At 44.6% G+C, this 23515-nt stretch overlaps 1 protein-coding gene and 1 long non-coding RNA gene across 2 annotated transcripts; both read right to left on the reverse strand.

Moving 5' to 3' along the window:
• Positions 1-1473: 1473 nt before the first annotated feature.
• On the reverse strand, positions 1474-23201 carry ik (IK cytokine). Its single transcript, XM_023281004.3, has 20 exons — positions 23003-23201; positions 21877-21943; positions 21656-21748; positions 21525-21584; positions 21145-21312; positions 16385-16499; positions 16067-16137; positions 15463-15509; positions 15002-15165; positions 9523-9631; positions 8813-8852; positions 8568-8727; positions 8225-8243; positions 7652-7736; positions 7308-7394; positions 4594-4651; positions 4362-4450; positions 2872-2980; positions 2278-2312; positions 1474-2048 (listed from the first exon to the last, which is right to left on the reverse strand). The coding sequence occupies exons 1-20, from the start codon at positions 23010-23012 to the stop codon at positions 2021-2023; spliced, it is 1614 nt and encodes a 537-aa protein (XP_023136772.1). The 5' UTR covers positions 23013-23201; the 3' UTR covers positions 1474-2020.
• On the reverse strand, positions 11072-12014 carry LOC129350515 (uncharacterized). The gene is made up of 3 exons (XR_008603953.1): positions 11996-12014; positions 11678-11748; positions 11072-11120 (listed from the first exon to the last, which is right to left on the reverse strand). It is a non-coding gene; the product is annotated as an uncharacterized LOC129350515 (long non-coding RNA).
• Positions 23202-23515: the final 314 nt, after the last annotated feature.

Below are 23515 nucleotides of genomic sequence, written 5' to 3' on the forward strand. Positions count from 1 at the left end.
ACGACAAGCAGCAGACACCAGCAGAAGAAGCAGGTGGTTCCAGACGTTCCTCTCCTCAGCTACGAGTTGCTCCTGGAGGATCCCGAGGCGTTCCCAGGCCAGATGAGATACATAATCTTGGCAGACACGCTAGAAAACCACCAAAGGACGTCTCCAGGGAGAACCAGAAGTCTGAACCTCCTGAAGTAACTCCCTATGCTGTGAAGGAGCAGCGACTCTCTGAGCTTCTCATCCTGTCTGAGGCTGAGTCCAGCTGCCCTATGGAGGAACCTGCTGGTGTTCTGGTTGTCTGGTTGTTTTGGTCTCCACCCAGAACTCAAGACCACAGACGAGGGTTGGGACAAAGACTGGCTGGTAAATCGAGAGTGTCACCTTCAGACTCAGCGTCCTCTTCACTACGATGGTCCGGTACTAGACCTTCATTACTGCCAACACTACACTGAGTCCCCGTCCACAAACAGGACCAGAGACTAGAGACCGGAGACCAGAGACCAGAAACTAGAGACCAACAACCACCAGAAAGAAAGGAAACACTTTGGTTGTACAAGGACCAAATGGCTCACAACACGGACCTCGGTATCCCAAAGTCCTGCAGAACCCATCACCCTTAGAACCCATCAATAGAACCCATCACCATTAGAACCCATCAACAGAACTCATCGCTATTAGAACCCATCAATAGAATCCATCACCATTAGAACCCATCGATAGAACCCATCAATAGAACCCATCACCATTAGAACCCATCAACAGAACCCATCACCATTAGAACCTCTCAAGGGACAAAATCCTTTTCCAAGTCCAGAAAACATGAGGACTAGTTTGTGGAAGTTCTCCGACATCCTCAGGAGCTCTGCAGGGTAACGAGCTGATACAGAGTTCCACAGCCAGGACAGAATCCACATAGAGGATTCTCTGAACCAGAACCATCAGAACCAGTGAAACCATTAAAACTACTAAATATTCCCTGAACTTCTGCTCTGGTCAGGTCAGATCCACCCAGAACAGAGTCAACACCAGGAAAGCATCTGGTCCAGACGGTGTCACATGAAGAGTGCTCAAGTCATGCCCAAAACAGCTGGCAGAGGTTTTCACCACCATCTTTCACCTCTCGCTGCTACAGTCCCCACCTGCCTTCAGACCCTAACCCTTAACCCTAACCAGTGACCTCCTGTCAGGTGTAATAATCCTGTAGAGCAGGTCTCTGACCATAAACCGTTCCATTCTGGATCTCTGCTCTGATGTTGTATAGATTTTAGGGTGTGTTTTAGTTTATTTTTAATGCTGCTATGTGGAGAGTACCAAACTGATTCTCATTGTTTTCTGTAACAGTGACAATAAAGATCGATTCTATTCTATTCTATTCTATTCTATTCTATTCTATTCTATTCTATTCTATTCTATTCTATTCTATTCTATTCTATTCTATTCATTTTATAATCCAGTGAAATCATTAAAACCAGTGAGACAAACTGGGATGTGACAGTTTTATTGGTGAGTTTTCAGACTGATTAGTAACACGGGAGAACATCAGCTAATGAGTAACAGATAATCAGTAACAGATAATCAATAAAATGAGCTAATCAATAATATCCTGCTTTACTTGTTACTTCTGAGTTTAAAGTTTCCAAACTAACTGATTTCACACATGAAGCTGATCACCGATCAATACTGATTATTGATCAGGAGGGAAGGAAGGAAGGAAGGAAGGAAGGAAGGAAGGGAGGAAGGGAGGAAGGAAGGGAGGAGGGAAGGAAGGAAGGAAGGAAGGAAGGAAGGAAGGAAGGGCGGAAGGAGGGAAGGAGGGAAGGAAAGGAGGAAGGAAGGAAGGAGGAAGGAAGGGAGGAATGAAGGAGGGAGGAAGGAAGGAGGGAAGGAAGGGAGGAATGAAGGAAGGGAGGAATGAAGGAAGGAAGAAGGAAGGAGGGAAGGAAGGGAGGAATGAAGGAAGGAGGAAGGAAGGGAGGAATGAAGGAAGGAAGGAGGAAGGAAGGAAGGAAGGACGAACAACAGAAAGTCTTCAGTATTTCGGTCTCTTCACGTCGACCCTGAAAAATAAAAACACTGTTTATAGTTTGTTTACAGTTTGACAGGTTGTTGACAGTGTTGTGCATTTACCATTTATTGTTTGTTGATTATTGTTTACTCCATTTACAGTTTAACATTTACAATTTACAGTTTGTTTGTATATAGATTACAGTTCAACCTGTTGTTTACTGCTTATTGTTTACTGTTTACTCAGTGTCAGTCTAATGATGTAATAACAGGAACAGTCACCCGTCAGCCTCCATCTTCTTCCTCTTCTCGATGATCTGAAACAGACGACACAGTTCTGTTTATGTTGTGTTTCTGTTGTTTACGTTGTTTATATTTGTGTTGTGTTTATGTTATGTTTATGTTGTGTTTATGTTGTGTTTATGTTCATGTTGTGTTTCTGTTTGTTATGCTTATGTTGTGTTTATGTTGTGTTTGTGTTTCTGTTTGTGTTGTTTATGTTCATGTGTTCATGTTTCTGTTTGTTTTATGTTCGTGTTGTGTTTATGTTTATGTTGTGTTTCTGTTGTGTTTATGTTCGTGTTGTTTATGTTTGTGTCATGTTTATGTTGTTTATGTTTCTGTTGTTTTTGTTTGTTTGTTTCTGTTGTTTATGTTTCTGTTGTGTTTCTGTTGTGTTTGTTTGTTGTTTATGTTTCTGTTGTGTTTGTTTTGTTTATGTTGTGTTTCTGTTTCTGTTGTGTTTTTGTTCGTGTTTCATTTATGTTTGTGTCATGTTTCTGTTTATGTTGTGTTTATGTTGCTGTTGTTTGTTTCTGTAGTGTTTCTGTTGTGTTTATGTTTCTGTTGTTTAAGTCGTGTTTGTGTTTGTCTCACGGCGCTGATCTTTTTCCACTGGCGGTCCAGCTCTGCCTTCTCATTGGTCTCTTTGAAGCGTCGAGTCTTTCTGCCCTCAGACATCTTGATGCCGTACTGGAAGGCAGCTCTGAGGACACAAAAACACAAGCCGTGTGTCCACTAGATGTGAATTTCCTGCACGGCAACGCACCGCATCTGAAAATCACACGGATGGTGGGCAGTCACTAGTGGACCACAATGTGGTCACGTGACATCTGGACCAACAGTGTGCCGCTACGTGATCACGTGACATGTGGACCAACAGCGGGCTGCTACATGGTCACGTGACCGAGCTTTCAGCTTGACAGTCCAGCAGATGAGTCGGATAAACACAGCAGCTCGGCTGCAAACTTTCCCTTTTATTTAACACTAATGGTTACGATGCGTGTGCAGATCCAGCTGTTCTAAGCTTCTCCTCCATGGTGAACTGTGTTCTGCACCAGCCGACCTTCTTTAAACACCTTGCCTGCCCCTGATTGGACAAACGCATCGACTCGGGGGCTGGTCTGGTCCTGGATTTCAAGCCGGACCAACATGGCGGCTCGGCCGCAAACTTTGTCTATGATTACAAAAACACTGCAGCGAAAAGTATTTCTGAAAGCATTTGAGGCTAGAAATAGTCTGTGCAGCAGCTGAATCTGTCCTGGTTTTATTTCACTGATGGCTAGTTTAGATGTTTGAGGACAGTTTCACGATGTGTGGAATCTCCACACGCCGGAGTCCAGTCTACTTTATGTAAATGAGCTGTGGCCCGCTCCAGGTAAACACACCTGATCGCAGCTGGAAATGCGCCGCATGCTGCATGCTGGTCCAGTTGTGGTGTGTTTACCTGTAGCTCATTTGCATAAAGTAGACTGGACTTCTACTTTATGCAAATTGGATGCAGCGTGTGGAGATTCCATGCATCGTAAAAATGTCCTCAAACTTCTAAACTAGCCATCAGTGAACTAAAACCAGGACAGATTCAGCTGCAGATTATTTCTGCCTCAAATGCTTTCAGAAATACTTTTCTCTGAAGTGTTTTCTAAATAAAAGGGAAAGTTTGTAGCCGAGCCGCTGTGTTTATCTGACTCATCTGCCGGAGCATCCAGCTGAAAGCTTGGTCACGTGACCATGTAGCGGCCCGCTGTTGGTCCAGATGTCACGTGACCATGTTGTGGTCCACTAGTGACTGCCCACCATCCGCGTGATTTTCAGATGCGGTGCGAGAAAATCACATCTAGTAGACACACACCTTAACACACAACAACAATACACACAGTAACACAATAACACACAGAACAACACAATAACACGGTAACACAGTAACACGGTAACTGTAACACAACAATACACACAGTAACACACAATAACAACACACACAATAACACACAGTAACACACAGTAAGACAGTAACACACAATAACACACAGTAACACACAGTAAGACAGTAACACACAATAACACACAGTAGCATGAGGTGAACCTACTTGGGCAGGGCCTCCTTGTTGTTCATGTAATCAGAGTACTCCTCCTGAGTATCAAAGTCCCACCGACCCAGAGGACCCTTCTTGTTACCCTGCGAGACAGACAGGAGGACAGACAGACGGGGGGAGAGACAGACAGGAGGACAGACAGACGGGGAGAGACAGACAGGTAGAATGTGTTAATCAGGTCAGGGTTCAGACGTTATCAGTGCTGCATGCTGGGAGTTGTAGTCACCTGATCCATCTTACTGTAGTCCACTTCCTCATCACTGTCCACGGCCAGGTCATCCATCCTGGAACACACACAGTAATACACATTAATACACAATAATACACATTAATACACATTAAAACACAATAATACACATTAATACACAATAATGCACATTAACACAATACACATTAACACACATTAATATTAGTGCTGTCAAATGATTAAATAGTTCTATCAGATTAATCACATGGTTGCTGTGGATTAATTTCGATTAATCACGATTACATATTCATTTTTAATCTATATTAATTGCATTCATTTTGTGTGAGCAAACAGATTCAAGAAAGAAGAGAATATATACGCACATAGCATGTTTATTAAACACCTGTGCTTTGGTGAAAAGAAAACTCCTTCCTGCAGAGTGTTCATATTACTGTAAGTTGGTGGACTTCTCTGTCTTTGACGTTTTTTTTGTATTCAAAAAGAGGGCCAACATGCTCTTTAGCGCACGGGTATTCAACTAAAATTCAAAGAGGTCCAGTCAGAGAAAACGTATTAAAGCAAAGGTCCAGAAAATCTTAACGTCTAACTTGAATTAGTGTGAAATATGTTGATGTAACCTGGTAGTTTTATTAGAGTCTGCATGTAATCAATAACTGACTGTCAAATCAAATAAATTCAGTATGGTTCAGAAAAATTTTGACAACATTCATTAATAAATAACTTAATATAACTGCACATCTGAAAATAAAGTGAAAAATAATGACTGAACAACCTGAACCAACTTATATAGAGCTTTAACAAAACCTAAATCTGAAAACATTCAAACAGTTGAACCCTTTTACATGTTTTCCTGTCTTCTATCAGTCCCTTTATATCCCTGCTGCTTAATGGGAGAACTGAGCTGCCAGTATCTGAATCGTGGTCTGAATGGTGTCAGGGTTTTTCTCAAACATATTTAGAGGAGCTTATTGGTGAATCTGGAACCATATTTAGTTTGGATTATATTCATAGTTGAGAAGCTGCTTACAGTTGGATGTTGATCCAGCCATAGTCAACATGTGCAGGACGACTTTCCTCTGTGTCGATTTGTTTATTACTCCACCAAGGAACGGAGGAGTTATGTGACGATCGGCGTACGTTTGTCTGTGAATCTGACTGTCCGTCTGCAATATTACTCAGAAACAGACTAACGGATTTGGATGAAATTTTCAGGGAAGATCATAAATGACACAAGGACCTCCTCATTAGATTATGGTAGTGATGTGGATTATAGTCTGGATCCACGGATTGGTTCAGGATTTTCCATTGTGAGATATAGCGGCCGGCACGGCGTCGCCGTAATCATGACAACAAGTGAACGCTGTGTCAGTTACCTGCATCAGTTCACTCGACCCGTTACATATTTTGGTCACGCAATTCAGTATCTGTACTACATAATGTACGCATACACAATACATGCTTGTGCTCACCCAGAGTAATTCTATATTTGTTTAGTTAGTCTGTGGGTTGATCTATATTGAATGATTCTATGTTGCCATGATTTCTGAATACACAAACTGAGGAATGAACAGTCTTGGCAGAGCGCTGCACTCTCTGAGAGCTTTTCTGGTTTATCTTGTTGTCTGTCCTCCTCTCGTCTGTCCCTCACCTGTTTTCTGAACTCAGCTGCATGTTTAGCAGCTGGAGACCAGTTCATTGGCTGAGTAGCGTTACATGGGATGGCTGAACTCGTCCCTAATTGGTCTGTGTGTTTCCTGAGCTGATAAACTAATGGTGTAAACACTGGAAAAGCTGCGCCGCTGAAATAGACCCATCAAATTTAAAATATCCGAAATATGTCACCAGAGACATTTCAGGGATTTTGAGTCATTCTGCGCTGAAGATGTGTTAAAATTTTTAATCTGATTAATTGTGGTGCTGGATTAATGTGTTAACATGTTTATTTTGACAGCCCTAACCAATACACATTCATATACACACACACAAGGATTAAAAACACTGAATATGACAACTCTATTGGTAGCGTGTCTGTAGTTGTGTTTCTTACGTAGCAGGGTAACACTGTGTGTGTGTGTGTGTGTGTGTGTGTGTGTAGTGTGTGTCCGTAGTTGTGTTTCTTATGTAGCAGGGTAACACTGTGTGTGTGTGTAGTTGTAGTTGTGTATCTTACGTAGCAGGGTAACAGTGTGTGTGCGTGTGTAGTGTGTAGCTGTAGTTGTGTTTCTTACGTAGCAGGGTAACACTGTGTGTGTGTGTAGTGTGTAGCTGTAATTGTGTATCTTACGTAGCAGGGTAACACTGTGTGTTTGTGTAGTGTGTAGCTGTAGTTGTGTATCTTACGTAGCAGAGTAACACTGTGTGTGTGTGCAGTGTGTAGCTGTAGTTGTGTATCTTACGTAGCAGGGTAACACTGTGTGTGTGTAGTGTGTAGCTGTAGTTGTGTATCTTACGTAGCAGAGTAACACTGTGTGTGTGTGCAGTGTGTAGCTGTAGTTGTGTATCTTACGTAGCAGGGTAACACTGTGTGTGTGTGTAGTGTGTAGCTGTAGTTGTGTATCTTACGTAGCAGAGTAACACTGTGTGTGTGTGTAGTGTGTAGCTGTAGTTGTGTATCTTACGTAGCAGAGTAACACTGTGTGTGTGTGCAGTGTGTAGCTGTAGTTGTGTATCTTACGTAGCAGGGTAACACTGTGTGTGTGTGTGTAGTGTGTAGCTGTTGTTGTGTATCTTACGTAGCAGGGTAACACTCTGCGTAGGAGTTGGATCCTCCGAAGAAATCTCCCAGCTGCTCTTTACTGGAATCTCTCCTCTGAGACCCAGTTTATACTGGTTAAGGTCCAGTACTGCAGGAATACACAGTAGTACTGCAATAATACACATTAGTACTACATTCTGCTGAGGAAATACACAGTAGTACTACAATAATACAAAGCAGCACTACACTGTGCTGCAAAAATACACAGTAGCACTACAGGAATACACAGCAGTACTACACTGTGCTGCAGTAAAAGTACACATTGCGTCATACATGATGCTCCACCCCCTGCTGGCAGGGACGAATAGGAATGAAGGATATGGCTCCTGGCTCTGCCATTGGCTGCCTGCTGCTCCTGCAAACTTCTCATTGATCATCTTGATCTGCTCTCTGACCGACCCAGGACCTGATAGATTATTGAGCAGTTATTATTGATCAGTAATTATTGATCAGTTAATATTGATTGGTTATTATTGATTGGTTATTATTGATCAGATATTATTGATCAGTAATTACTGATCAGTAATTATTGATCAGTTATTATTGATCAGATATTGATTATTACTGATCAGTAATTATTGATCAGATGATTATCAGTTATTGATCAGTTATTATTGATCAGATGATTATTGATCAGTAATTACTGATCAGTAATTATTTCAGTTATTATTGATCAGATGATTATTGATCAGTTATCATTGATCAGTTGATTATTGATCAGTTATTTTTGATCAGTTACTGATCAGATGATTCTTGATCAGTAATTACTGATCAATAATTATTGATCAGTTACTTTTGTTCAGTTGATTATTGATCAGATGATTATTGATCAGAATATTATTGATCAATTATTATTGATCAGATTCATTCTGCTAAACAGATGAAGACATTTACCTGAATCCACCTCCAACACCTGGAAACACACAGAGAGGAACAGTCAGCAAGATGACACACCTGTCTCCCTCTCTGTCTACCTGCCTTCCCCTCAAAATACCTGTCTCCCTTTCTACCCGTCTCCCCGTTTGTCTCCCTGTCTCCCCCTCTGTCTCCCCGTTTCTCCCTCTGTCTACCCATCTCCCCCTGTCTCCCCCTCTGTCTACCCGTCTCTCCCTCTGTCTACCCGTCTCTTCCTCTGTCTACCCGTCTCTCCCTCTGTCTACCCGTCTCCCCCTCTCCTCCTCTGTCTACCTGTCTCTCCCTCTGTCTACCCGTCTCCCCCTCTGTCTACCTGTCTCACCTGATGTTCATCTCCTCGGGGTTTCTCGAAGTAGCTGTGTCTGCGGCTCTTGGCCTCGTCCTCTCGGTCTCCTCCTCGGTCTCCCCCTCGGTCCCGGTGTTTGTCTCGTGCCGGTCTGGAGGCGTTGGACGGGATGTAGTCTCCGATGTCGTCAAAGATGCTGAAATACAAACAGAGAAACTGTGCGCGGTTTCTGTCTGAGGTGAAGCTGTTTGTTGTTATTGTTGTTGTTGTTGTTTACTGACCTCAGATCAGCTTCAGGAGCCCGTTTATCATCCAGCTTACCTGAAACACACAACAACACACAGACAGCAGCAGAAAAAATTGAGATGAATCCAACAGAATTCTACCTGGATGAAGATTATTGTTCAATTATTCAGGCTTCTAACTGTTCTGATGCCCCTCCTACCTGCACAGGTAACCACTGCATGTTACCACTGCACAGGTGACCACTGCACAGGTAACCGTAGCTGATAACTGTACAGCAGTAAAGGAGAAGTGTGGTGACACACCTGTCCGTCTGTCTGACTGGTTTCACACCTGTCTGTCTGACTGGTTCCACGCCTGTCTGCTTGACTGTCTGGTTCCCCACCTGTCTGTCTGACTGGTTTCACACCTGTCTGTCTGTCTGTCTGGTTCCCCACCTGTCTGTCTGACTGGTTCCACACCTGTCTGTCTGACTGTCTGGTTCCCCACCTGTCTGTCTGACTGGTTCCACACCTGTCTGCCTGACTGTCTGGTTCCACACCTGTCTGTCTGACTGGTTCCACACCTGTCTGCCTGTCTGACTGGTTCCACACCTGTTTGTCTGACTGACTGTCTGGTTTCTCCACTCATGAAGTCATTCTTTATGAAATCAGTCTAAGTTCTGATTCCAGCTTCTTCAGTGAAACACCAGACAGACTTGTGGTTCTACGGAGAGATCAGAACGTAACAGCTGCCAGGTGAAACACACCTTTGTCCTTCTTCTTGATCTTCTTGTGACGCGTCCCCTGTCTCAGGTAGGACAAGATCTGAGTCAGCTTAGAGATCACGATGTCGTTGGTGGTCAGAGTGGTCTGGGCCTGGCAGACAGACAGGTAGGAGGAGAGACAGACAGGTAGAGAGACAGACAGGCAGACAGGTAGACAGACAGACAGGTAGGAGGAGAGACAGACAGGTAGAGAGACAGACAGGCAGACAGGTACAGAGACAGGCAGGTAGGAGGAGCGACATACAAGTAGACAGACAGGTAGACAGACAAGTAGACAGACAGGCAGGTAGACAGACAGACAGACAAGTAGACAGACAGACAAGTAGACAGATAGGTAGGTAGACAGACAGACAGGCAGGCAGGCAGACAGACAGACAGACAAGTAGAGAGACAGACAGGTATTCCATCAGTATATCAGTCGATGTTTTCTGTTTTGTTTTCAGTGAACTACAGTAAATCTACTGGAAGCTGCACCTGACAAAAAAAGAACCACAAAGAAACATGTGGCTGGTGTTGTTTCACCCTGGACAGTCTGACAGGAAACATCAACACCTGAACTGTGTCACCGTGTCTGGATGCTGAGCGTCAACATCGCTCAAAGTCTGGACTCAATTTAGGAGATTCAGCTCCTCACAGATGGAGGTGACATGTTGACAGAGTTCTAAATGTTCCAGGAGCTCTGGGAGCAGAGCATCACTGCACAGGGTTCTAAACATTCCAGGAGCTCTGGGAGCAGAGCATCACTGCACAGAGTTCTAAATGTTCCAGGAGCTCTGGGAGCAGAGCATGACTGCACAGAGTTCTAAATGTTCCAGGAGCTCTGGGAGCAGAGCATCACTGCACAGAGTTCTAAATGTTCCAGGAGCTCTGGGAGCAGAGCATCACTGCACAGAGTTCTAAACATTCCAGGAGCTCTAGGAGACTGCTGAGGCAGGAAGGGAGGTTAAATCAGTGTGTTATACTGGGAAACAGCTCACCTCCATACTGGGACAGTGTGGCATACTGGGACAGTGGGGTATACTGGGACAGTGTGGCATACTGGGACAGTGTGGTATACTGGGAAACAGCTCACCTCCATACTGGGACAGTCTGCTTTGCTGCGGATCAGGGTCGTGGGGATGTCGGTGTCGGTGAACTCATCGTCCAGGTCCACCACGTAGGCCATCCTACCAGGCAGGAACAGTTCGTTCCTCTCTGGCAGCCCAGACCTGAACACTGTTCTGTAGATGTTCCGACCTGATGGGAGAACAGAGCTGGGTTCTAAAGCAGAGATTTCGTTTCTACGTGTTTTCCTCAAACTATGACCTTTAGTCTGGAATTATTCCCGTTCTATTCCAAACTTTTATTTCAAAGATTCCCATTTTTTCCTCAACATAATTCACCTTGAAATGTATTTAGAACTCTGTGACAAAACATATAGAACCATGTTAGAGAGGATAATAATATTAATACCAACAATAATAATAACAATAATTATAACAATAATAACAACAACAGAACTCTCCGGTGTAATCAGGACTGATCTGGACTCACCAAGACGACTCTTAAACTCTATCTTCTCCTCCGGCTCTACGTCCTTCCTGACAGATGGACAGACAGACAGGTTATAGACAGACAGACAGGTTACAGACAGACAGACAGGCTACAGACAGACAGACAGGTTACAGACAGACAGACAAACAGACAGGCAGGTTACAGACAGACAGGTAACAGACAGACAGGTTACAGACAGACAGACAGATTACAGACAGGCAGGTTACAGACAGACAGGTCACAGACAGACAGGCAGGTTACAGACAGTCAGGTTACAGAGAGACAGACAGGTTACAGACACACAGGTTAGAGACAGACAGACAGGTTAGAGACAGACAGACAGGTTACAGACAGACAGACAGACAGAGACAGGTTACAGACAGACAGACAGGCAGGTTACAGACACGTTACAGACAGGTAACAGACAGACAGGTTACAGACAGACAGACAGGTTAAAGACAGGTTACAGACATACAGACAGGTTACAGACAGACAGGCAGGTTACAGACAGACAGACAAGTAACAGACAGACAGGTAACAGAGACAGACAGACAGGTTACTGATTTCACATCACAACCAGCTGATTAATAGAAGCTGCTCATACTTGGCCTCCTTCTGAACTTTCTCCATCATGTCTTCTTCTTCTTTCTCCTTACTCGTGATTTCAGCTCTCACCTGTCAGACAGGTAAACAGGTAGACAGGAGAACAGGTGAACAGGTAGACAGATGAACAGGTGCACAGGTAGACAGGTGAACAGGTAGACAGGTGAACAGGTAGACAGGTGAACAGGTGAACAGGTAGACAGGTGAACAGGTAGACAGGTGAACAGGTAGACAGAAAGACAGGTGAACAGATAAACAGGAGAACAGGTGAGTCTACAGGAAGCAGCAGTAGATCTCCAACCTATTCTCAGCCTCTGACCTTCTGGAGCAGAGCGAAGTCCAGACCTTTCACCAAGTGGGTGTGCTCCATGTCACCTCCCAAGAACTTGGACTCCTGGATGAGCTGCCGACGCTTCTCTGCTGCAGATTTATCCCTGAAGAACCAGGAGCACAGGAGAACCTCAGAACAGCTTCACAACATCTGGAGAACCTCAGAACAAGTTCACAACATCTGGGTGAAATTCCACCAGATACAACTGAATAACAACGGAGGAAAACACTACAAAAAAAACCCAAACTCTTGACACCTCAAACCCCTGCTAGCTCTATCATGGCCTGATACTCTACCTGCTACAGTCTGGACCTCTGCTAGCTTTAGTCTGACTTGATCCTCTACCTGCTACAGTCTGGACCTCTGCTAGCTCTATCCTGGCCTGATCCTCTACCTGCTACAGTCTGAACCTCTGCTAGCTCTATCCTGGCCTGATCCTCCACCTGCTACAGTCTGGACCTCTGGTAAAGATGGTGCTTCTTCTTGTTACCTTGCTTTTCATTTTGTCTGTCTTGAATCCTGGGTATGTTACTATCTCAAGACCTTCCCCCTTTCATGACACAATACTCATGCCTTGTATTTGCTATGGCAGTACATTAACCTTCAGGTTAACCACCCAGGGACATCTGATCTTTCTGGATTACACTGACTGTTGTGTATTGTGTCTTATTCCGTTGTTCTCTTACATGCTACTGCAGCAGATCACTGATTCTTTCTCTTTAATTTTGATAAAGCCCTCTGTGAATGACAAACAACTACAATATTTTGACTGTTTTCTGATGAATGTTTATAATCCTCATGTTGTTTATACCTGGCAATGTTCATCCAAACCCAGGGCCTGCTAACGGTAATGCTCTTCCTATTGCCTCTAATTTGACATTTACTGATTCCTGTGAACGCAAATCATTGGGCTTTTCACATGTCAATATCAGTAGCTTGCTACCTAAACTTGATCTGGTAAAATCCTGGGTACCTACTGCTAACCCAGATGTCTTTGCTGTCTCAGAATCGTGGCTCAAGAAAAGTGTTACTAACTCTGAAATCTTAATACCTGGCTATAATGTTTCTGGCCAGGTTAGAAGCACTAAGGGTGGGGGTGTGGCTGTCTTTGTTAAAGACTACCTGCAATGCTCTGTATCCCTGTCTAAGTCAGTTCCCAACCAGTTTGAATTGTTAGTTTTAAAGCTATCAAAAAAAATTTCTCTCGGGTGCAGCTTGCTGTAGACCACCCTCTGGCCCAGCTTGTGCACTAACATCTCTCAGTGAATCTCTGGCTTCTCACATCTCCTCTGAATTTGTCCTTATGGGTGATTTAAACTGGGATATGTCCAACCCACCAGATTTAGTTTCACAGCAATTTGATGCACTAAACCTAAATTAAATTATAACTGGGCCTACCAGATTTAATTTAAAATCTCCCTCAGCTGCCATATTGATTGACCTTATCCTGACCAACACGCCATCCAAATACCAATCTGGAGTCTTCTGTCCAGACCTGAGTGATCACTAGGTTATAGCATGCATTCTCCATAGCCTCTCAGTCCAACGCCCACCTTTGATCATGAAAGCACACTCACTGAAGAAGCTTGATGTTTCTACATGATGTGGCAGCTGTGAACTGGGACAGAACTAACTTAATTCCTGTCTATTGATGATGCCTGGTCTTATTTTAAAGATTCCTTCAAAATTATCATTGATAAACACACCCCCATGAGAAGATTCAGGACCAAGAATCTTCACAGCCCTTGGTTCCCCCTGACCTGGCTCATTGATCCATCAGAAAAATGCCTTATAGTGGAGAGCCAGGTCCTCCCAGACTCCTGTCGATTGGCTTGCCTTTAGACAATGCAGGAATAAAACCACGCCGGCGATCAGGACAGCCAAAATCAACCACTTCAGGTCAAAATTCTAAAGTTGTAGCTCCGGCCAGAAGAAGTTTTGGAAAACAGTCAAGTCCATGGAAAACAAACATACTTATCCCCTACTTCCTGTCTTTTGGTGACACAATTGTCACTGATAAGTCCCTTATGGCTTCACTCTTCAACCAACATTTCGTGAACTCATCGCAGATCTTCACTGCTCCGGCCTTCGACACTGCTCATTCATACAAGCCTCCTCCTTCCAGCATCTCTGCAACCAATCTGGATCTCAAGTACTGGAGGAATTTTCCAAGCTGGATTCTAACAAATTTGCCGGTGCTGACGGGATACACCCCTTATTTTTAAAAGTAGCTGTTCACACTATTGCTGCTCCTATTACACACTTGTTTAACTTGTCCATTTGTTTGTCAGTTCTTCCTTCTGACTGGAAATCAGCCATAATCATTCCTCTCTTCAAAGGCGGCTCTGGCTCTGACCCCAACTCTTACAGGCCAGTCTCCATCTTGCCTTGTCTGGACAAAGTCATGAAGAGGCTAGTTCACAAACAGTTAAACCATTTCATTTACTCAAAATATATCCTGTCAGATTTGCATTCAGGTTCCAGAACTGGCCATGGGTGCATCACTGTCATCCTAAAGGTCCTTGATGACATCTTTACCGCTATGGACAACAAGCAGGCCTGCATAGCCACCTTCATAGACCTGGCCAAGGCCTTTGCTTCAGTAGACCACACAATCCTTCTGCAAGGGCTCTCTAGCATCAGCCTGTCCTCAAGCTGTATTAACTGGTTTGCCAGCTATCTCATACACAGTGAGTATAGTCAGAGAACTTTATACCAGGACCTTTGATCATCGCTAAGGGTGTACCTCCAGAGCATCACTGCACAGAGTTCTAAATGTTCCAGGAGCTCTGGGAGCAGAGCATCACTGCACAGAGTTCTAAACATTCCAGGAGCTCTAGGAGACTGCTGAGGCAGGAAGGGAGGTTAAATCAGTGTGTTATACTGGGAAACAGCTCACCTCCATACTGGGACAGTGTGGCATACTGGGACAGTGGGGTATACTGGGACAGTGTGGCATACTGGGACAGTGTGGTATACTGGGAAACAGCTCACCTCCATACTGGGACAGTCTGCTTTGCTGCGGATCAGGGTCGTGGGGATGTCGGTGTCGGTGAACTCATCGTCCAGGTCCACCACGTAGGCCATCCTACCAGGCAGGAACAGTTCGTTCCTCTCTGGCAGCCCAGACCTGAACACTGTTCTGTAGATGTTCCGACCTGATGGGAGAACAGAGCTGGGTTCTAAAGCAGAGATTTCGTTTCTACGTGTTTTCCTCAAACTATGACCTTTAGTCTGGAATTATTCCCGTTCTATTCCAAACTTTTATTTCAAAGATTCCCATTTTTTCCTCAACATAATTCACCTTGAAATGTATTTAGAACTCTGTGACAAAACATATAGAACCATGTTAGAGAGGATAATAATATTAATACCAACAATAATAATAACAATAATTATAACAATAATAACAACAACAGAACTCTCCGGTGTAATCAGGACTGATCTGGACTCACCAAGACGACTCTTAAACTCTATCTTCTCCTCCGGCTCTACGTCCTTCCTGACAGATGGACAGACAGACAGGTTATAGACAGACAGACAGGTTACAGACAGACAGACAGGCTACAGACAGACAGACAGGTTACAGACAGACAGACAAACAGACAGGCAGGTTACAGACAGACAGGTAACAGACAGACAGGTTACAGACAGACAGACAGATTACAGACAGGCAGGTTACAGACAGACAGGTCACAGACAGACAGGCAGGTTACAGACAGTCAGGTTACAGAGAGACAGACAGGTTACAGACACACAGGTTAGAGACAGACAGACAGGTTAGAGACAGACAGACAGGTTACAGACAGACAGACAGACAGAGACAGGTTACAGACAGACAGACAGGCAGGTTACAGACACGTTACAGACAGGTAACAGACAGACAGGTTACAGACAGACAGACAGGTTAAAGACAGGTTACAGACATACAGACAGGTTACAGACAGACAGGCAGGTTACAGACAGACAGACAAGTAACAGACAGACAGGTAACAGAGACAGACAGACAGGTTACTGATTTCACATCACAACCAGCTGATTAATAGAAGCTGCTCATACTTGGCCTCCTTCTGAACTTTCTCCATCATGTCTTCTTCTTCTTTCTCCTTACTCGTGATTTCAGCTCTCACCTGTCAGACAGGTAAACAGGTAGACAGGAGAACAGGTGAACAGGTAGACAGATGAACAGGTGCACAGGTAGACAGGTGAACAGGTAGACAGGTGAACAGGTAGACAGGTGAACAGGTGAACAGGTAGACAGGTGAACAGGTAGACAGGTGAACAGGTAGACAGAAAGACAGGTGAACAGATAAACAGGAGAACAGGTGAGTCTACAGGAAGCAGCAGTAGATCTCCAACCTATTCTCAGCCTCTGACCTTCTGGAGCAGAGCGAAGTCCAGACCTTTCACCAAGTGGGTGTGCTCCATGTCACCTCCCAAGAACTTGGACTCCTGGATGAGCTGCCGACGCTTCTCTGCTGCAGATTTATCCCTGAAGAACCAGGAGCACAGGAGAACCTCAGAACAGCTTCACAACATCTGGAGAACCTCAGAACAAGTTCACAACATCTGGGTGAAATTCCACCAGATACAACTGAATAACAACGGAGGAAAACACTACAAAAAAAACCCAAACTCTTGACACCTCAAACCCCTGCTAGCTCTATCATGGCCTGATACTCTACCTGCTACAGTCTGGACCTCTGCTAGCTTTAGTCTGACTTGATCCTCTACCTGCTACAGTCTGGACCTCTGCTAGCTCTATCCTGGCCTGATCCTCTACCTGCTACAGTCTGAACCTCTGCTAGCTCTATCCTGGCCTGATCCTCCACCTGCTACAGTCTGGACCTCTGGTAAAGATGGTGCTTCTTCTTGTTACCTTGCTTTTCATTTTGTCTGTCTTGAATCCTGGGTATGTTACTATCTCAAGACCTTCCCCCTTTCATGACACAATACTCATGCCTTGTATTTGCTATGGCAGTACATTAACCTTCAGGTTAACCACCCAGGGACATCTGATCTTTCTGGATTACACTGACTGTTGTGTATTGTGTCTTATTCCGTTGTTCTCTTACATGCTACTGCAGCAGATCACTGATTCTTTCTCTTTAATTTTGATAAAGCCCTCTGTGAATGACAAACAACTACAATATTTTGACTGTTTTCTGATGAATGTTTATAATCCTCATGTTGTTTATACTTGGCAATGTTCATCCAAACCCAGGGCCTGCTAACGGTAATGCTCTTCCTATTGCCTCTAATTTGACATTTACTGATTCCTGTGAACGCAAATCATTGGGCTTTTCACATGTCAATATCAGTAGCTTGCTACCTAAACTTGATCTGGTAAAATCCTGGGTACCTACTGCTAACCCAGATGTCTTTGCTGTCTCAGAATCGTGGCTCAAGAAAAGTGTTACTAACTCTGAAATCTTAATACCTGGCTATAATGTTTCTGGCCAGGTTAGAAGCACTAAGGGTGGGGGTGTGGCTGTCTTTGTTAAAGACTACCTGCAATGCTCTGTATCCCTGTCTAAGTCAGTTCCCAACCAGTTTGAATTGTTAGTTTTAAAGCTATCAAAAAAAATTTCTCTCGGGTGCAGCTTGCTGTAGACCACCCTCTGGCCCAGCTTGTGCACTAACATCTCTCAGTGAATCTCTGGCTTCTCACATCTCCTCTGAATTTGTCCTTATGGGTGATTTAAACTGGGATATGTCCAACCCACCAGATTTAGTTTCACAGCAATTTGATGCACTAAACCTAAATTAAATTATAACTGGGCCTACCAGATTTAATTTAAAATCTCCCTCAGCTGCCATATTGATTGACCTTATCCTGACCAACACGCCATCCAAATACCAATCTGGAGTCTTCTGTCCAGACCTGAGTGATCACTAGGTTATAGCATGCATTCTCCATAGCCTCTCAGTCCAACGCCCACCTTTGATCATGAAAGCACACTCACTGAAGAAGCTTGATGTTTCTACATGATGTGGCAGCTGTGAACTGGGACAGAACTAACTTAATTCCTGTCTATTGATGATGCCTGGTCTTATTTTAAAGATTCCTTCAAAATTATCATTGATAAACACACCCCCATGAGAAGATTCAGGACCAAGAATCTTCACAGCCCTTGGTTCCCCCTGACCTGGCTCATTGATCCATCAGAAAAATGCCTTATAGTGGAGAGCCAGGTCCTCCCAGACTCCTGTCGATTGGCTTGCCTTTAGACAATGCAGGAATAAAACCACGCCGGCGATCAGGACAGCCAAAATCAACCACTTCAGGTCAAAATTCTAAAGTTGTAGCTCCGGCCAGAAGAAGTTTTGGAAAACAGTCAAGTCCATGGAAAACAAACATACTTATCCCCTACTTCCTGTCTTTTGGTGACACAATTGTCACTGATAAGTCCCTTATGGCTTCACTCTTCAACCAACATTTCGTGAACTCATCGCAGATCTTCACTGCTCCGGCCTTCGACACTGCTCATTCATACAAGCCTCCTCCTTCCAGCATCTCTGCAACCAATCTGGATCTCAAGTACTGGAGGAATTTTCCAAGCTGGATTCTAACAAATTTGCCGGTGCTGACGGGATACACCCCTTATTTTTAAAAGTAGCTGTTCACACTATTGCTGCTCCTATTACACACTTGTTTAACTTGTCCATTTGTTTGTCAGTTCTTCCTTCTGACTGGAAATCAGCCATAATCATTCCTCTCTTCAAAGGCGGCTCTGGCTCTGACCCCAACTCTTACAGGCCAGTCTCCATCTTGCCTTGTCTGGACAAAGTCATGAAGAGGCTAGTTCACAAACAGTTAAACCATTTCATTTACTCAAAATATATCCTGTCAGATTTGCATTCAGGTTCCAGAACTGGCCATGGGTGCATCACTGTCATCCTAAAGGTCCTTGATGACATCTTTACCGCTATGGACAACAAGCAGGCCTGCATAGCCACCTTCATAGACCTGGCCAAGGCCTTTGCTTCAGTAGACCACACAATCCTTCTGCAAGGGCTCTCTAGCATCAGCCTGTCCTCAAGCTGTATTAACTGGTTTGCCAGCTATCTCATACACAGTGAGTATAGTCAGAGAACTTTATACCAGGACCTTTGATCATCGCTAAGGGTGTACCTCAAGGCTCCATCTTGGGCCAAACTTTGTTTTCCATCTACATAAATGATGTGGCCAAAGCTATTGGTGCCTCCAGATCCACCTCTACGCTGATGACACCATTATTTACTCCACTGCTCCATCACTTCACTCTGCTGCATCTACCCTTCAACTCAGCCTTGCTTGAATCCAGGAATCTTTTCAGGTGCTTCGCCTCAATTCCAGGAAAACAAAATGTCTGCTATTCATCCGGACAAACAGGGTCTCCAGCTCCTCAAAGATCTCCTGAGCAGATGGCTCAGATGTGGAGCTTGTTAATTCCTACAAGTATCCTGGCCTCTGGCTGGACTCTTCACTCTCATCCATTCCTCACATCAACAATCTACAGGCTAAAATCTAAACCAGACTGGGGATCCTTTACTGTAATAAAGCCTCCTTTACACGACCATCCTTCCCCTGTTCGACTACGGTGATGTCATCTATAAAATGGGCCCTAATTGGCCCTCAACAGGCTTGATGTCCTCCATCACTCAGCCTTTCTCCACCCTTCATTGTGACCTTTACTAACTGGTGGGTTGGTCCTCCCTTTACTAACTGGTGGGTTGGTCCTCCCTTTACTAACTGGTGGGTTGGTCCTCCCTTTACTCCAGGCGACTCCAGCACTGGCTTCTCCTCATCTACCAGACCTTATCAGTGAAGACCTCAGTACCTATCCAACCTCCTACACCCTCCATAACCACCACCTGAGCTCCAGAGATCATAACACTCTCTATCTCCAAGGTTCTCACTGTCTTTGGCCAGAATTCCTTTCACTTTGCTGCAGGAATCGAATGGAATTCCCCCTAAAAACCTCTGAAACTGTTGTCTCTTCCATCTCCTTCCATGTTTAATCAGAAGCTGCAGCAGACCCTAGCTGACTGCTGACAAGCTGAATGTTTCATCAAACTGCTAGCATTAATTTAGGCTGTTTTTAATCTCTGTTTAAACACTTATGCGTCATTTTTTGTATATGTGTTGTTTATTTGTCATCTTTCTTCCTACTGGGGCCTCTGGCCAGGTCATCACTGGAAATGAGTAACTGTTCTCAACTGATCTACCTGGTAAAATAAAGAATAAATATTAGCAGTTAGCATTAGCAGCACTCACGCCTCGGCGGTGGGGCCTACTGCCCGCTATTAGCAGCTAGTTAGCAGACTCACACCTCGGCGGTGGGGCCTACTGCCCAGTATTAGCACCTAGTTAGCAGACTCGCCTCGGCGGTAGGGCCTACTGCCCGGTATTAGCAGCTAGTTAGCAGACTCACACCTCGGTGGTAGGGTCTACTGCCCGGTATTAGCAGCTAGTTAGCAGACTCACGCCTCGGCGGTAGGGCCTACTGCCCGGTATTAGCAGCTAGTTAGCAGATTCACACCTCGGCAGTAGGGCCTACTGCCCGGTATTAGCAGCTAGTTAGCAGATTCACACCTCGGCAGTAGGGCCTACTGCCCGGTATTAGCAGCTAGTTAGCAAACTCATGTCTCGGCGGTGGGGCCTACTGCCCGGTATTAGCAGCTAGTTAGCAGACTCACACCTTGGCGGTAGGGCCTACTGCCCGGTATTAGCAGCTAGTTAGCAGACTCACACCTCGGCGGTGGGGCCTACTGCCCAGTATTAGCACCTAGTTAGCAGACTCGCCTCGGCGGTAGGGCCTACTGCCCGGTATTAGCAGCTAGTTAGCAGATTCACACCTCGGCAGTAGGGCCTACTGCCCGGTATTAGCAGCTAGTTAGCAAACTCATGTCTCGGCGGTGGGGCCTACTGCCCGGTATTAGCAGCTAGTTAGCAGACTCACACCTTGGCGGTAGGGCCTACTGCCCGGTATTAGCAGCTAGTTAGCAGCTGGTTAGCAGACTCACGCCTCGGTGGTAGGGCCTACTGCTCAGTATTAGCAGCTAGTTAGCAGCTAGTTAGCAGACTCACGCCTCGGCGGTGGGGCCTAATGCTCAGTATTAGCAGCTAGTTAGCAGCTAGTTAGCAGACTCACGCCTCGGCGGTGGGGCCTACTGCCCGGTAGTTGGCCGTGGTGCTGATCAGCTCCGTCTCCTCGTAGTCCTTGTTGACTCCGTCCCGACGCTCTCTGGCTCGGTCTCGGTATTTCTCGGCCAGCTCTCGCTCTCTCTCCATCTCCTGCTGACGTAGCTTAGCATAGTAGCTGGAACACAACCACAGTAAACAACGGAGAGGTGAGGGTAACCATGGTAACCAGCTGATGCTCCTCATGGCATCTGTGTTGTCATAGCGACAGCGTTGATGTGACACCAGGTGAACAATAGCTAATAAAAAATAATAATAATACCTTTAATTTATAATGCACTTTACATATAAAAAGTGCTATAACACATTTAAAAAACATTTTAGACTCACCTCTTCTTCTTCCTCCTCCTAGCTGCAGGGTCCTCATCCTCATTGTAGTCCCTCGGCATTCTGGGAGATCAGAGATCTGGGTTATGATTGGCTCAGATAGCAGACAGATGGTTTCACTTCCTGTTACTCACTCATGATGTCGGGACTTGGAGGGCGGAGCCGAAGACGGCGCTGCCCGCGGCGTCATCAGCAGCTTCCTGAAGTCATCATTGGTCAGTTTGGACCTGAGATACAACAGCAGAGTGATAAATATCAGTTATTGATCAGCAGAAATCAGGTATTGATCAGCAGGAATCAGGTATTGATGAGCAGAAAACAGTTATTGATCAAGTTAAATGTGATCAGGACTCACTGGGCAGCAGCTCTGTGGTCGTCCACCTCGTGGCCCTCAGGGGCCAAAGGGTTGGAGTAGCTCTCAGCTGGAAGACAAACAGGAGGTCAGACGGCCAGCAGGGGGCGCTGCTACGACAACCTGAAGTTCTTCATCAGGTTCATCGTGTTATAAGTTTCTTTATGAGGAAATTCTGTTTTCAGCTCCTCTGATGGGAACGTTTGACATGAAACATCTGGATGGAACCAGAAAAACAGCTGGATTCATAGTTAATGATAACATTTACTGACAGCAGGTTTTATTCTGATATTTACTGACAGCAGGTTTTATTTATAATATTTACTGACAGCAGGTTTATTCCTGAGGAGCTGCAGGCTGGAGGACATCAGATCAAACTTTACTGATCGCAGATAGAAACAGAAACAGCTTATTTCACAGCTTCTCACTCAAACAACCAGCTGTTTATTTAATGTTCACTGACTTCCAGCTGCTCAGTTATTTCCACTGTGGATCATTATTATTATTACTATTGTTATTTCTGGATGGATCGATCAGCTGTTTGCTCTCTAAATGTAGGAAAGTGGTGATCTTCAGTCACAGAGGAGAGAAACCGGAAAAGAAGTTGAAATTTAGACTGAATGAATTTAAACATGACTCAGAAGAGTTGATAAATAATAATAATAATAATAATATCGGTTAATGTCTGCAGCTCTACTGTAATTCAACTCATCCTGCTGTTTACAGTAAAATTAGTCTAAATCTCGTTTTCTCCGATAATTGAGTCCAGCCGATGCGAACAGAAACTCTGATCTGATATTAATCTTGTATAAATTATTTTCTATCAGCTTCGTGTCTCCGTCGATGAGAAAAACGAGTTTTAAACTGGCGACAACAGAACGGAGTCTGGTGGAGGAGAGCTGAGCTAAGCTAGACTAAGCTAACTGGTCTCGCCATGAGAAGCCCTTCAACCTTTACACGGGTTGATAAAACACTACTGGGGCTTATTTACTGGTAACTATTAATCTTTCCTCGTATAATAATGTGTTTATTACCGTCAGGATCAACGCGATCTGTTAGCTACACGGACTGTTAGCATGCTAATGAAGCTAACGGACTGTTAGCATGCTAATGAAGCTAACGGACTTACTTTCAGGCATCTCTGTGGGAGTTCGGCTCTCTGCTCGGCCTGAAGCTGCTCTGCTCCGTCGGGAGGAGAAGCTCAGAGCTGGACTTTATATTTATATCTGGTTAGTCGCTAGTTAACCGATAGTTAGCTGCTGGTTAGCTTCCCCTTGTATTTCTGTTCGGTTGAGCTGCTTCTTGTTCTTCTGCAGCTGTAGCTCAGGACTCCCACACCGCCTCCTGCAGGAGGAGCAGCGCAGCATCTCCTCCTCTCTTGTTTCTGTTTCTTCTTCCTACTCACCTCAACACCTCATCAGATTCACTCCTTTCTTATATTAGTTCACTGTTTTCTGGACATTTACATCCTTTAATCAGACCTCATCTCTACTTTAAGGATTAAATCTCTGTAGTTTCATCCAGAATGTTGTGTTTTCTGACAGACCAACCGTTTAAAACCATTTAAAACCATTTAAAACCGTTTAAAACCATTATTTAGTATCTGGTGGATGTTACAAATGGTGTTTTGTGTGTTGTTTTT

This window comes from Amphiprion ocellaris, chromosome 14 (genome assembly GCF_022539595.1).
Source record: "Amphiprion ocellaris isolate individual 3 ecotype Okinawa chromosome 14, ASM2253959v1, whole genome shotgun sequence".
Classification (NCBI taxonomy): domain Eukaryota; kingdom Metazoa; phylum Chordata; class Actinopteri; family Pomacentridae; genus Amphiprion; species Amphiprion ocellaris.